Below are 12,199 nucleotides of genomic sequence, written 5' to 3'. Positions count from 1 at the left end.
AAACCTATTCTGGAGTACAAAATAATGAAACTTCCATGACATAGGATAATTAATTGCCTGTGACATCCTGGCAATGAATTGCAGATGAATAGGGTGTCAGATTTTACTTTAGAAAAGTGATACAGAAAGCTGAAATTGCATTATATCAGCTTGTACTGGTATAACAAATATTTGGACAAATTTATTCTTGTAATTTAACAAGAGAAAATTCAAATAGCAAGAGAAGAAATGTGCCTTTAAATATATGAAAGCTTCTTAAGTCAAAATTTGGGATAGAAAATAAGATTTTTGCTTTAATCTCGAATACAATGAATAAAATCTATTATAGAATGTAAATCTATAGATTCCGATTGCTTTGATATATATAAAACTTTTATACCAGAAAACAGACATAAAATTTGAATTATGTTCTAAACTTCAAAACAAGTTTCTACATTACACAAGACTGTTAGTGGTATAGTTAATTAAATCTGGTTTCTTCTGTTTATTACATACACAGTAGGTTTCACAATAAACTTTTAATATTATTACTGAGTCTTTCTTAGAAGAGACCGAGACTTAAAGATGGGTTTCCTTATTTTTTAGTGTCAAATTAAGCAAATTATTTGATTAACTAGTGTTTCTAATGAACTATCATGTATTCTTAATCATATCACTATGTTCTTATTGCATATAATTAAGAGTTTTAACCAATCATAAATGCCCATGTACGTACAGTCTGGATAAACAAAAAAGGACTTTTTCACCTTTTCAGGTTATATCTAATGATAAATGATCTATTTTGGTTATTTTCAGGTTATATCTGTGAATATAACATTGTGAAACATTTCAAGAAGACCAGTCTACCATTCGAAGTAGTGGTAGTTAATAGAACAACAGGGTTAGCTGAGATCCGAGTCAAAGAGGGATTTAAACTGAACTATGAAAAGAGAAGACACTACAGATTCAATATTGTAGCTGTAGATTGTGGAGAAAGCAAGAAAATCTCTAATCCGTAAGTACTTTGCATATTGTATAAACTAAATAGGTATATAGACTTAAGTCTCAGTTGTTAAGTGGCATCAGGGATCCAATCTGCTTTTTTTCTTCCATTTTTCTTCTTCGTTGAAAAAGTTCTCTCATTGGATATTGAATAGCTTTGCCTGTTGATAGCCTAAAAGTCAGACTCAAAATACAGATTCATTTGAATATCAGTTGAAAGTGATGCACTTTTTGGATAACTGAATTTCCCTCACTGTACACAGAATGGCATCGTCTGTCTTCACTAGTCCAGTCAATAGTAAAATAGAATTTAAAAAGACTTTCATTTGAATTAAAAGAGGATATTGCCTTTAAAGTGACATTGGCCCAAAAAGCTTCAAAATTTCCCCCTTTGCACACAGAATGGCATTGGCTGTCTTCATTAGTCCAGTCAATAGGAAATAAAAGGATGGAAAAGATAAATTAACTTAAAGAGGATTTTGCCTGTAAGGGGATGAAGGTATTAGACAGTAGTTTTATAACCTCTCGAGTAATAATTAAAGCGATAAATATCTGTGAATATATCGCCTGATTAAAGTGATAATAATGTGTTATCGGCCCGTTAATAATGCGATATTGGCCCGGTAGCTATAATAAGATATTGATATACACCTTGTCGTTACTATTGATTACTAGTTTTCATAACTAAACCTATAATTATAATCACTCTAAGAGCTCATGTAATATAAATGACTTCTATAAGCCGATTATTATTTTTTTTACGTCTTGAGATTTTATCAGATATATTATACTGCGACTAATATGTAAAGGGATTATAGAGAATGTTTATGTGTATCAAGGACATTGGAAGCATCAATTTGTATCATTACAATTTTTCCGTCAGATGTCTGTGCTTCCTGTAATTATAGAAATACTGACCGTTTTATGACGTAGCTCTCCAAGATATTATTAACAGCGTTTGTGGATAAGCATTCCTGTAATTACAGGAATCACAGAAAAGTAATTGGAATAATGCAAATAGAAGCCATATATGGCATTGATACACAAGAAAAATTAATTCCAAGAATACAGCCTAAGCACTTTGTTAATAGCATGTCTTATATAGTTTCTAACCTTTGGTACATCATCTGTATCAGGAATGTTTATATCCAGCATCATTCCGTTTTCTTATCTAATGTCTGCGGTTCCTGTTTCAAATCATTTTGAAATAGATCAATATTTGTAAATTCTAGTGAAGGTATAATATTTAGATATTTTTTTTTATCCACAGATACACTCCGTATTCAAATATCCGCCCGAGATAGCTGAAATCTCATGTCTTGCATTTTTAATAAACATGTTGTATAACTTGTCAGAATGGAAATACGGTTTGTCTACGATTAAAATAAGATAATGGTTTCTGGAACTCTTGTAGACAAAGATTTCAGAATGCATCTTTTTTTTTACCATTTCCCTCTACCTTTGCACCTAAAAGTTTTTTTGAACTATAAGGATGCTTGAACTAATAAATTTAATCAACAAGATATATTAACCTGTCAAGAAACTTAGAATCACTTGACCCTAAATACCCAGGACAGTCTTGTAACTGATATTTTAACCTCCATACATTAAGTGCTTGTCAAATGTCCACTTATATTAAATAATGTGTCTAGGTCTAAGGTTATATATAGATCTATATTGGAATCTCGTTTGTTGTGCGGGCACACGAGCAATCTTGGTCAGAGATTTTTTCTCCGACTTGAATCTTGAGTAAAATCTTTCTGTGCCTGTGCTTCCACAACAAAATTATAGTGTCTCTGACAGATTTATAATATCAAACAAGTATAAAAATTGTCTCCGATAGTTTTATCGTCTGCTAGACAGACCTTCATCATCCAATCAGACAAATGTCTCCAACCAAGACTACTTGTGTGTCTGCACCTTAACCTAGAAGTCCAGGATTTGATTTGGACATGCATTGAGATTATATCTAGGGAGTTTCATTGCATACTGCATAGTGTTAGCTGAATTTATTGACCGGTAAAACTCCATTTCATTTCTGTCTACATTCTGAAAGAAAACTGGCTAGAAAAATCTATAAATCACATATTTAGAATCAAATTTGTGGATTCTTTTTTTTTTTTTTAAAAAGAAAATGTGCATAGATGTAAATTCCTATTTTTTTTCCCTTAAAGAAATTTATTTAGTTAATACATCAAAATTTTTAGTTTGAATTAACCAAAATATTGTATTTTCCAACTTAAGACATAAGTTTCATTAAACTCCCATCAATAACTTTTAAAAATCGATTTTTCGATCTTTTTTGACTCATTAAGGTATTTATTGATATTTTCAGAGCTGTCGTGTTGATCAAAGTCAAAGATGTGGATGAATTTGTCCCGAAATTCGAGAATGCCTCCTACTATGCCACCATTGAAGAAGGCAGAGTGTACGACCAAATTATTACAGTCAAAGCTTACGATGAAGACAGATCACCGACATTCCATGATATTTGTGATTACAAAATCGTCACTCCCAACGTTCCTTTCGAGATCGACAACCAGGGTAACATCAAAAACACAGAAGCCTTGGACTACAAGCGTCATCGTAACTTCATCATGAAGGTCAAGGCCCAAGAATGTGGCGGCAAATACTCCAAGCCGGTCTCCGTGAACATCTTCATCAAGGAGATCTGCGTGACAGGTTGGAGAGGCGTGGAAGATAAGGTTGTCTATTTCGCTGGTAGTGGACGCCAGAAGTTAGCTGCCGAAGCCAGACTCCAAATCTGTGAAGACACCTGCAAACCAGACCAAGTCGGTGATGTGTCTGTTAAAATGACACTAGGTACCAACCATATTGGCAAAGGCTGTGATCGTGATACCTTCTCTATAACCTCCCAGAGAAAGATTTGTGGTAAGTAAAGACTTTCTAATCCTTGGATAGTATCAACAACATGTTCTTCACAATTCCCCTTTGTCAAATTATGCTAATTATGAAGCATTAAAATTGAATAACAACTTCGGACAGGTTTCTAAATGAATGGAGGCCAATGTTTAAAGCGTTGGACATATTTTGACATTGCATTGAAATTTTTAGGGAGAGGTTGTTTGCTGGTTTAGTCTAATGGTGGTTTTGGCTTCTAATCTTGGTCGGCAACGGAAAAGCCATCTTATTCTTCATGGTGCATTGATTTAGTCTAATCGGGAAGAAAATTAGAATGTATAACTTCATTTCTTTCATACATAGATATTGTTTTTACATCTACCCAATTGACACAATTTTTAATGAAATGTTGAAATTGCGAGAAATGAAAGCTTCTCTAATCACGTGACATTGAAATTTCAGGAGCTAGTGGAGATAGTACAGATCTTCTTCCACCACCATCTTCTGCTGAATGGACCAAAAATATCGGAACAGATGACGGACATGAAAGTGATCAAGTCTTTTATTTTGACGGAGACAACGCTGCCATTGTACCAGAAGATCATTTCAACCACACATTAGACAATGAATTTACCATCTCTACCTGGATGAAACATGTGTTCGATGATAACTATCAACAGGGACATAGCAAACATCCTAAAGAACACATCATGTGTATGTCTGATGGAGAAAGTAAGTATATTAATTTGATTCAAGGAGGTGATTGGTTGAAGTTTGAAGTGGATATCATGCGAAATTTATCATGTGTGATTTTTCATGCAAAATAGTGTTTTGCTGAATTTAAAATTCCATTTCAAGGTTTTAAAATAAGAATACTCATAGATATCTATGAAAATCAATTCAGTTTTTGGCAGCACAAAAAAAAGTCTGTTTCAAATATATACCAAATGGTTTGCATTTACCAAACTGAACTCCAAGTAAACTTAAAGATGATATTTTATGATATAGTCTCGGGCCTTAATGGCCGCCAGCCATTTGGGTGCATAATACATTATTAGCGCCATTGAGTAGAACTTTCTAGAAAATAGGCACTATACAAATGTATTATTATTATTATTATTATTATGTGGTCACTAGAGCTACTACTAGTGTTTAAAGGTATTTCCAACATGATCAAAGCATCATATTTATTTTACTGTAGAAATGAACAGACATCACTATGCTCTGTTTGTCCACGGTGAAAAACTGGTGTTATTATTAAGAAGAGAACCAACCACTGAAGAAGAAATGGAAATATTTAAACCAGCAGAATGGAGATGGCACTTACCTCAAATTAATGATAATGAATGGCATCACTATGCTATCAGTGTGGATCTGAAAAATGCTGATGATCATATGGTAAGTTAGACCTTATATTTGATATAATGTTTAACCTATATTATTGTCCTGACGTTTCGGCTTACTGCCTTCTTCAGAAACACCCAAAATAGATCTCCATCACATCTTATTCCGTTATTTTACTAAGAAGGCAGTAAGCCGAAACGTCAAATAACAGGATAATGATATAGTTTTAATTGGTTTCCCCTTTTTGGAAATTTGTGATATAAAATAATATTTAACCCTTTAAACACTGACTGTAATAGGCTAATTTTAAATGCCATACTGAACAAGTTATATAACTGACAGTGTATGACTTTAACATTATGTGATGTCTCTTGACAGCCTTAGCTTCATAGCCACTTTTAATCCAAATACAATTTTATTCAGTTTCATTCATTTTCTGTGGGTTACTTCACAGATTCTTGATACCCTGGTCTGTCATTTAGGCTGGATAAATGCGCCTACTTTTTGATGGCACTGTAGATAAAGGTCCCTTCTGCTTCAGGGTTGTCATAGTATGTTACTTTGATATTTGAATGGCTTTGCTTCTTAAATTAAGCAAATCAGTGCAAGATGTAAAATTTCAAATTGCTCCATTTTTTTGGCATTCTCAATTTTTATAGAATGGAATATCTGGCGCTATAAAAGAATTATTTCCTGACAATCCTTTTAGAGCCGGATTGATATTATGTTACAGGTAAAATTATATATTGATGGTAAACTGTTATTACAAGATAAAACTATATTTGAAGAAATAGATGATTGGCCACTACATCCTTCCAGTAAAGTTCACTATACCAAATTAGCGGTTGGTGGTTGCTGGCAGGGTACGTTACTAGTTTTAGATAATAAGAAATATTTGAAGTTGTAGCATCACAGAACTGCTAATCTGATTTTGCAGGGTTTGATTTTGTTACAGGTTGAGATAGTGCTTGCAGTGCAGTTTGAAAAACTTCTATAAATTTGGACAATGGCATAGAGGCAACCAAGACTGCTGTCTTGGCTGGCAAAATTTCCATCATTGCACACTGAATGAATCCAATCAATATCAATCTGAACAATATTGACGTTAATGTTTTTATATTGTAGGAGGCAAATCTAAGTTTGGACATTTCTTCAAGGGATATTTAGCTGGATTATCTGTATTAAAAGATAAGAGAGAAGATGATAGAGTTATAAGATGTCTTAATAACTGTAAAGAAAGTCTGGATTTCCATGCTCTTGGTGAAATGAAGACTGGATCAGTAAGTCTCTTCATGCCATTTAATTTTGTGAGTGCCAGACTGCTTGGATTGACACTTGAAAGCATATTCGTTGAATGAGTCCTGTACATCTGTTAACTGCGTGGGGATGTGAACACTGGTGAATTTGGCGACTTGTGGTATCTCAATATTTTTATAGGATTATTTATATGAAAAGATTTTGCCATTTTTCTAAAAGTAAATGATACAGGGGATATAACTCTAAATACTTTCTGGATAAGAAATAAATGAAGTAAGGTGTAAAACTGTATTTCATTGCAATGTATTTCATTTCATCGTATTTCGTTTCATTGTATTTCATTCATTTCATTGTATTTCGTTTCATTGTATTTCATTCATTTCATTGTATTTCATTCATTTCATTGTATTTCATTTCATCGTATTTCATTGTATTTCATTTCATCGTATTTCATTGTATTTCATTTCATTGTATTTCATTTCATCGTATTTCATTTCATTGTATTTCATTTCATCGTATTTCGTTTCATTGTATTTCATTCATTTCATTGTATTTCATTGTATTTCATTTCATCGTATTTCATTTCATCGTATTTCATTTCATTGTATTTCATCGTATTTCATTTCATTGTATTTCATCGTATTTCATTTCATTGTATTTCATTTCATTTTAATGTATTTCACTTTATTTTATCTCATTGTGTATTACAGAGTGTAAGTTTTAACAATGAAATGACGGAGTTTAATATTTCTGGTAAAAAAGTTAGTGAGGTAGAGAAATTATTACATGAAGTAGGCTATGTTAATGTCCGATCCTACCCTACCCCTGGACGCAGAAAGTTAGAAATTGAAACTACTATCAGGTAAATGTCATTAATGTCATCTCAGGAGCTGCGGTCACTCAGTGAGTTAGATGCTTGCTCGCTAACCTTAAGGTCCAGGGTTCAATCACGGCATAGGTCGAGATGATACCTTTGGATTTTTCATACCAGTTTCCCCTTGTCAGTGATGCAGGTTAGAGGGCTGACATGGGAAAAGCGTCTAGTTGTTTGAATGGAACAATAAACCGAGGCCCTGTGTGCTACAGGCTGTGCACAAGGAAAGTTCAGAACAGTTTTTCATTGAATTATTGTGGTGGCTGCACAGGAAAAGAATCTTGATCAAATTTCCTTTTGTTACAGTTGTAATGATCAAAAAATCACACTCACTAAGATTAAGAGCAGTGTAGTGGTACAGGAACCTCCTAAACCAATCATTAAGATACTGGGTAATGATACCATCAGCAGTCCAGTATACGAGTTTGAAAGAGGTATTCAAGTCTTTGAGAAAGTGGACATCATGTATACCAAATCTAAGAACATCATTGAAGAAGTTGAAGAGGAAGATGATGATGATAAACAAGCTCAACTTAATCTGAAAGTCTCTCAAGCTAAATTAGAACGTAAGTTATTCTTGAATATGACTTCATAGAAAACCAGTATTTGCCTATATTACCCCTATCCTCATCACAATCAGCATTGGTTTGTAAAAGCTTTGAAATTTAACTGGTGTTATTTGTTGGCATCATCTAACAAATGATGGTCGTGGGTGGGTTCTAATCTTGGTCAGTGTGAAAGTTTGGTAGGATCGACCAAGTCTTTTCTCATTACTCCAGTAAATGAATACGATGGGAAAAATATATATCAAAGGGTTTGGCTAAGGAATAGCTGGTAAAAGGGATCCTTGTGAATCAAAGTTTTCATTGTAAATGATTTTAATGTCAGATTCACATTTTGAAAAGTGATACACTTATCTGAAGTTTATCAACTAAAGAGTTCAGAAATTCAATTTTTCCAATGCATGTGTAAAATAATAGGCAATTTGTATTTCAGAAGAGACCCAGTTAAAGAAACATTCCCAAGAAATTTTGATTGATTCATGTGAAATTAAGGCTGATCCACCATTAAATTTATTCTATGAACATCTATCTCTACCAACTCATATCATGGGGAACCTGGGATTAGAATGGAGCGAGACTAACGATGGTGTCGTCATTATGAGTAAGTAATTAAGGTGTTTGATTTCACATGGGGGAGCTGCTAGACCAATTTGGTAAGATGCTTGCTTTATAAGCTGAAGTTCCAGAGTTAAATCCTGCAATGGTTTCAGATACCTTTGGACTTTTCAACCCATTTCGCCATGTCAGTTATGAAGGTGGAGGGCCTGACATGGAAAAAGCATCTAGTCGTTTGGATGGGGCCATAAATCATGGGGCCCCCTTGGGTCACAGGCTGTGCACATTAAAATTCCTTGATAGATGGAAATTAGCAAATGTCTTGTTCAAATTTTCCTCATTACACACTGCATGGTGTGCCTTGGTCTCATTAGCACGCAGATGGATGCAGAAAATAAAGTATTGATGGTGAAATTTATCAGTTTTCTTACATGATTTTATTATTAATTCTATGATTTTATTATTAATTCTATGATTTTATTATTAATTCTATGATTTTATTATTAATTCTATGATTTTTCTATAGATGCTGATACTAAAGAAAGATATACCAGTGTATTGAGAAAGATTCATTATTATCACAACCAACCTAATATCTTAAAAACTAGATCCTTGTCACTGGAATGTTCTTCAGAAAATCATAGATTTATTAGCAACTTGTTCAAGACACAGGTAAGCTTAATGGGAGTTATGCCCCTTGCTTTTATCATGCGTTTTCTGAAACTGGTTTTCAGAAACATCGTAACTTGTAGAGAATTGTTTGATTCCCAGTATTATGAACACTGATTGGTTGATATTCTCACAGTGGTGATATTGACCAATCAGATATCTGGTTACGTGAACTAGATACAAGAAACTACAGTTACAAACTTTCTGACTTCTGATTTCGTCAATGACACCTTACTTTGACTAAAGATTTATAAATAGGATTTCGAATTTTTTTAAAAATATTAGAATGGACATTGTTTACAGTTAATGACTTTAGAAATAATCTTCAATATCAACTCTAGTAATCTAGAAGAAACCACAGTTTTTGTAATATAGCAACACGATAGCAAGTTACATAGTTTGAATTCTGAAATTTTCACTCACTGAACAGGATATTGTGTTGATAAAACATAGTAAAGCTTGTTAATGTATAATCCTCCACTTATAAAGTAAACAAGTAAACATTAAGTAAACAAGTAAACATTATCTAGACGGGCTATCAGTGCTTAGTTTAGTTTATCTATTTTATCAGTCTAATATGTAATGAGCAAGGCATGTCAGCTTGTAAGGGTCCAGTGCACTGGTTAATCTTGGTCTAAACTTGACCTTTGTCCATTTAAACTAATAAAAGATAGCTTACCTTTAGCTGAAATCCATTTCATTGACAGTGGCTTGTACAGTTACTTTGGATCCTTAGCATTTCAGATTTAAGCTTTTTTGGATATGCGTACAACTTTATAAAAATTGGTTATATTTTTTGGAGAAACTTTTGGATAGTCGTACAACTTTTGAAATTTCTAGACATTAGAAGTGAAATCTACGATAAACTAGCCAAGTTCTAGAAAAAAATGTGCAAACTTTTGATATTGGAAAGATTGGTTCAAATTGTATCAGTTTTCTACCTAAAGTGGTTCAGCAGTTGATTAGTTACGGTTCATATTGTACAATGGGTTTCTTTCAGCTGTTTGCTATCCCGGTTCACAAACAACATGACTATCAAGTAGCTGCTAATATTATGAGAGATAGCAATGAAGCTGTACATCAAGACGTAAAACAGTTAACGTCTAAAATTACTCCTGATGTGGTAGCCTCAACTTCCAGTAAGTTTCTTTATAAATATTAATTATTTTAAAGGTACTCTATCTCTTATAATTAACATGTAATTTGGATTCTCAAAAGGGGACCTGTTTTCTCTAATGCATAGGTTATATAACACAGTTTTAAAATCAAAAAAATTTCCTTTAGTCTTGTGAGGCCTGCATTTCTTCATACTATTGTCAGTTCCTAATTAAGTTTTAAGTTCTTTGGGGACAATTTGGAATAGAATTATCGCTAACAAAAGAATATGCTTTGGGGCCATTTTTGGTGACTTCTGCACGTTAGGGATATATGGAATTAATATACATTCAATAAAACAAGTTTGAACATAGTTCCACCTGTGCCGAAAAAAGTTAAAGTGAAGACATAATTCAAAATGACGGAAATAGGAAATAGGTGGGAGAATTTTGAATGTGACATATTTCCTTTCAAACTCTTCGATTCAGGGCAAAAAATAAAAGACGAAACCTTCCAGAACTCTTCAATCAAGCACCGACCATGGCTCTTGCTCTTTATATGAGCAGGTTACATGCTAAATTGTTAAAAATATGTCATAGTAAAGTCATTTTGATTTTTTTACAGATTTTGGAATGGCTGCTATTATTGTGGTGTGTATAGGATTCTTATTATTTATGATAATATTGGGAGTCATCAGAATTCGAGCTGTACATCGTAGAACACAGGTTGTCCAAGTTGAAGAGAAACAAGAGATGGAATGGGATAACTCAGCTCTTAATATCACTGTTAATCCCATGGAACAAGAGGTTAGTTTAGATTTACTGAAGAGAAAATAAATTTTTGAAAAGGGATGAGGGAATATTTAAAAAAAATGTTCGGAAATTGTTGTTACTTTTGCCATGAAATCCGACGTTTGTCTGATTTAGAGGACCGGCTGTAACTCAGTTGGTTAGAGCGTTGGAATCCTACATGACATCATTTTCTTGGTTACTTCGAACAAATGGTGATTGTTGGTTCTAATCTGGGACAGTATGTGAAAGTTTGGTGATCGTAGATAAGTCACTTTTCCTCATTATTCTAATCAACCCAGCTGTAAATGGGTATGGTTAATTCAGGAAAGGTCAATGTAAAGAGGTTTTGCTTAAAACAAGCTGGTAGAAAGGATCTTTAATATTCCAGTCGACCCAGCTGTAAATGGGTTCAGATAATCTAAGAAAGATCAATGTCAAGAAATTTTGCCCAAGACCTGTGAACCTTGTGTTGACCATCATCTTTCTTGAGCACCAAAGTGCATACCTATCGAAACCCGGTCTTAATATAGTTTTAATTCTATTTTTAGCAAGTATTTGAATATGAAGAGAATGTACAACAAGCATTAAGAGATGAGACAGATAGCGAAGATGATGGTAGTGATTTCCACGATGAATTAGACAGCTCGGACGAAGAGCCTCGTGCTCCTGGTAAAGATCAGCTGGAATGGGATGACTCTACGCTCAGTTTCTGAAATTAATTCTTCGTTATTTTGTTTGGTGTTTCAATGGCTTTAAAAAAATTTTTAAAAGACACAAACTCTTCAAATTATTCCATCATTCAGGATGAGTTATTCCCCTTGTTATTAAATTTGTACCATTACGATTTAAGTAATTGTATCATATAGCTCAATTTGAGTTGTGTTTTTGCTGGTGAAATGAATATTGATTCTGGATTCTATCATCTATTTCATTAGCTACTCTAAAAAAAATATCATCAATTTATAATTTTGATATTTGAAAGATTTCCAAAATCTGAAAATTTATTCTTTACCAAAACTGACTGTTTTTCCAACATCTGTGGTGCACAAATAGTTGATCGTTTCAGTCTATGTACTGAAATTGACACTTTTCAAGCAGATGCACAAAAACTGGTTCTGAACATAGTTTTAACATTTTCTTGAAAATTCTGAGATTATTTCGTTCCATAATTCCATTAATTACTTGATTATCTAATTTCGAATAATAAG

General features: G+C 33.3%; 1 protein-coding gene across 1 annotated transcript; it reads left to right on the top strand.

The window, feature by feature from the left end:
- Window positions 1–764: 764 nt before the first annotated feature.
- LOTGIDRAFT_116621 (hypothetical protein) lies at window positions 765–11,704 on the top strand (the record flags this gene model as incomplete). Its single annotated transcript, XM_009055331.1, has 12 exons — window positions 765–994; window positions 3,317–3,873; window positions 4,306–4,575; window positions 5,045–5,211; window positions 5,897–6,050; window positions 6,313–6,467; window positions 7,155–7,306; window positions 7,625–7,862; window positions 8,332–8,482; window positions 8,963–9,206; window positions 10,805–11,006; window positions 11,540–11,704. 12 exons carry the CDS (start codon window positions 765–767, stop codon window positions 11,702–11,704), a joined length of 2,685 nt encoding a protein of 894 aa, XP_009053579.1.
- Between the last annotated feature and the right edge of the window lie 495 nt (window positions 11,705–12,199).

Source organism: Lottia gigantea (assembly GCF_000327385.1).
Source record: "Lottia gigantea unplaced genomic scaffold LOTGIsca_24, whole genome shotgun sequence".
Classification (NCBI taxonomy): Eukaryota; Metazoa; Mollusca; class Gastropoda; family Lottiidae; genus Lottia; species Lottia gigantea.
This window is presented reverse-complemented; position numbering and strand designations above follow the sequence as displayed.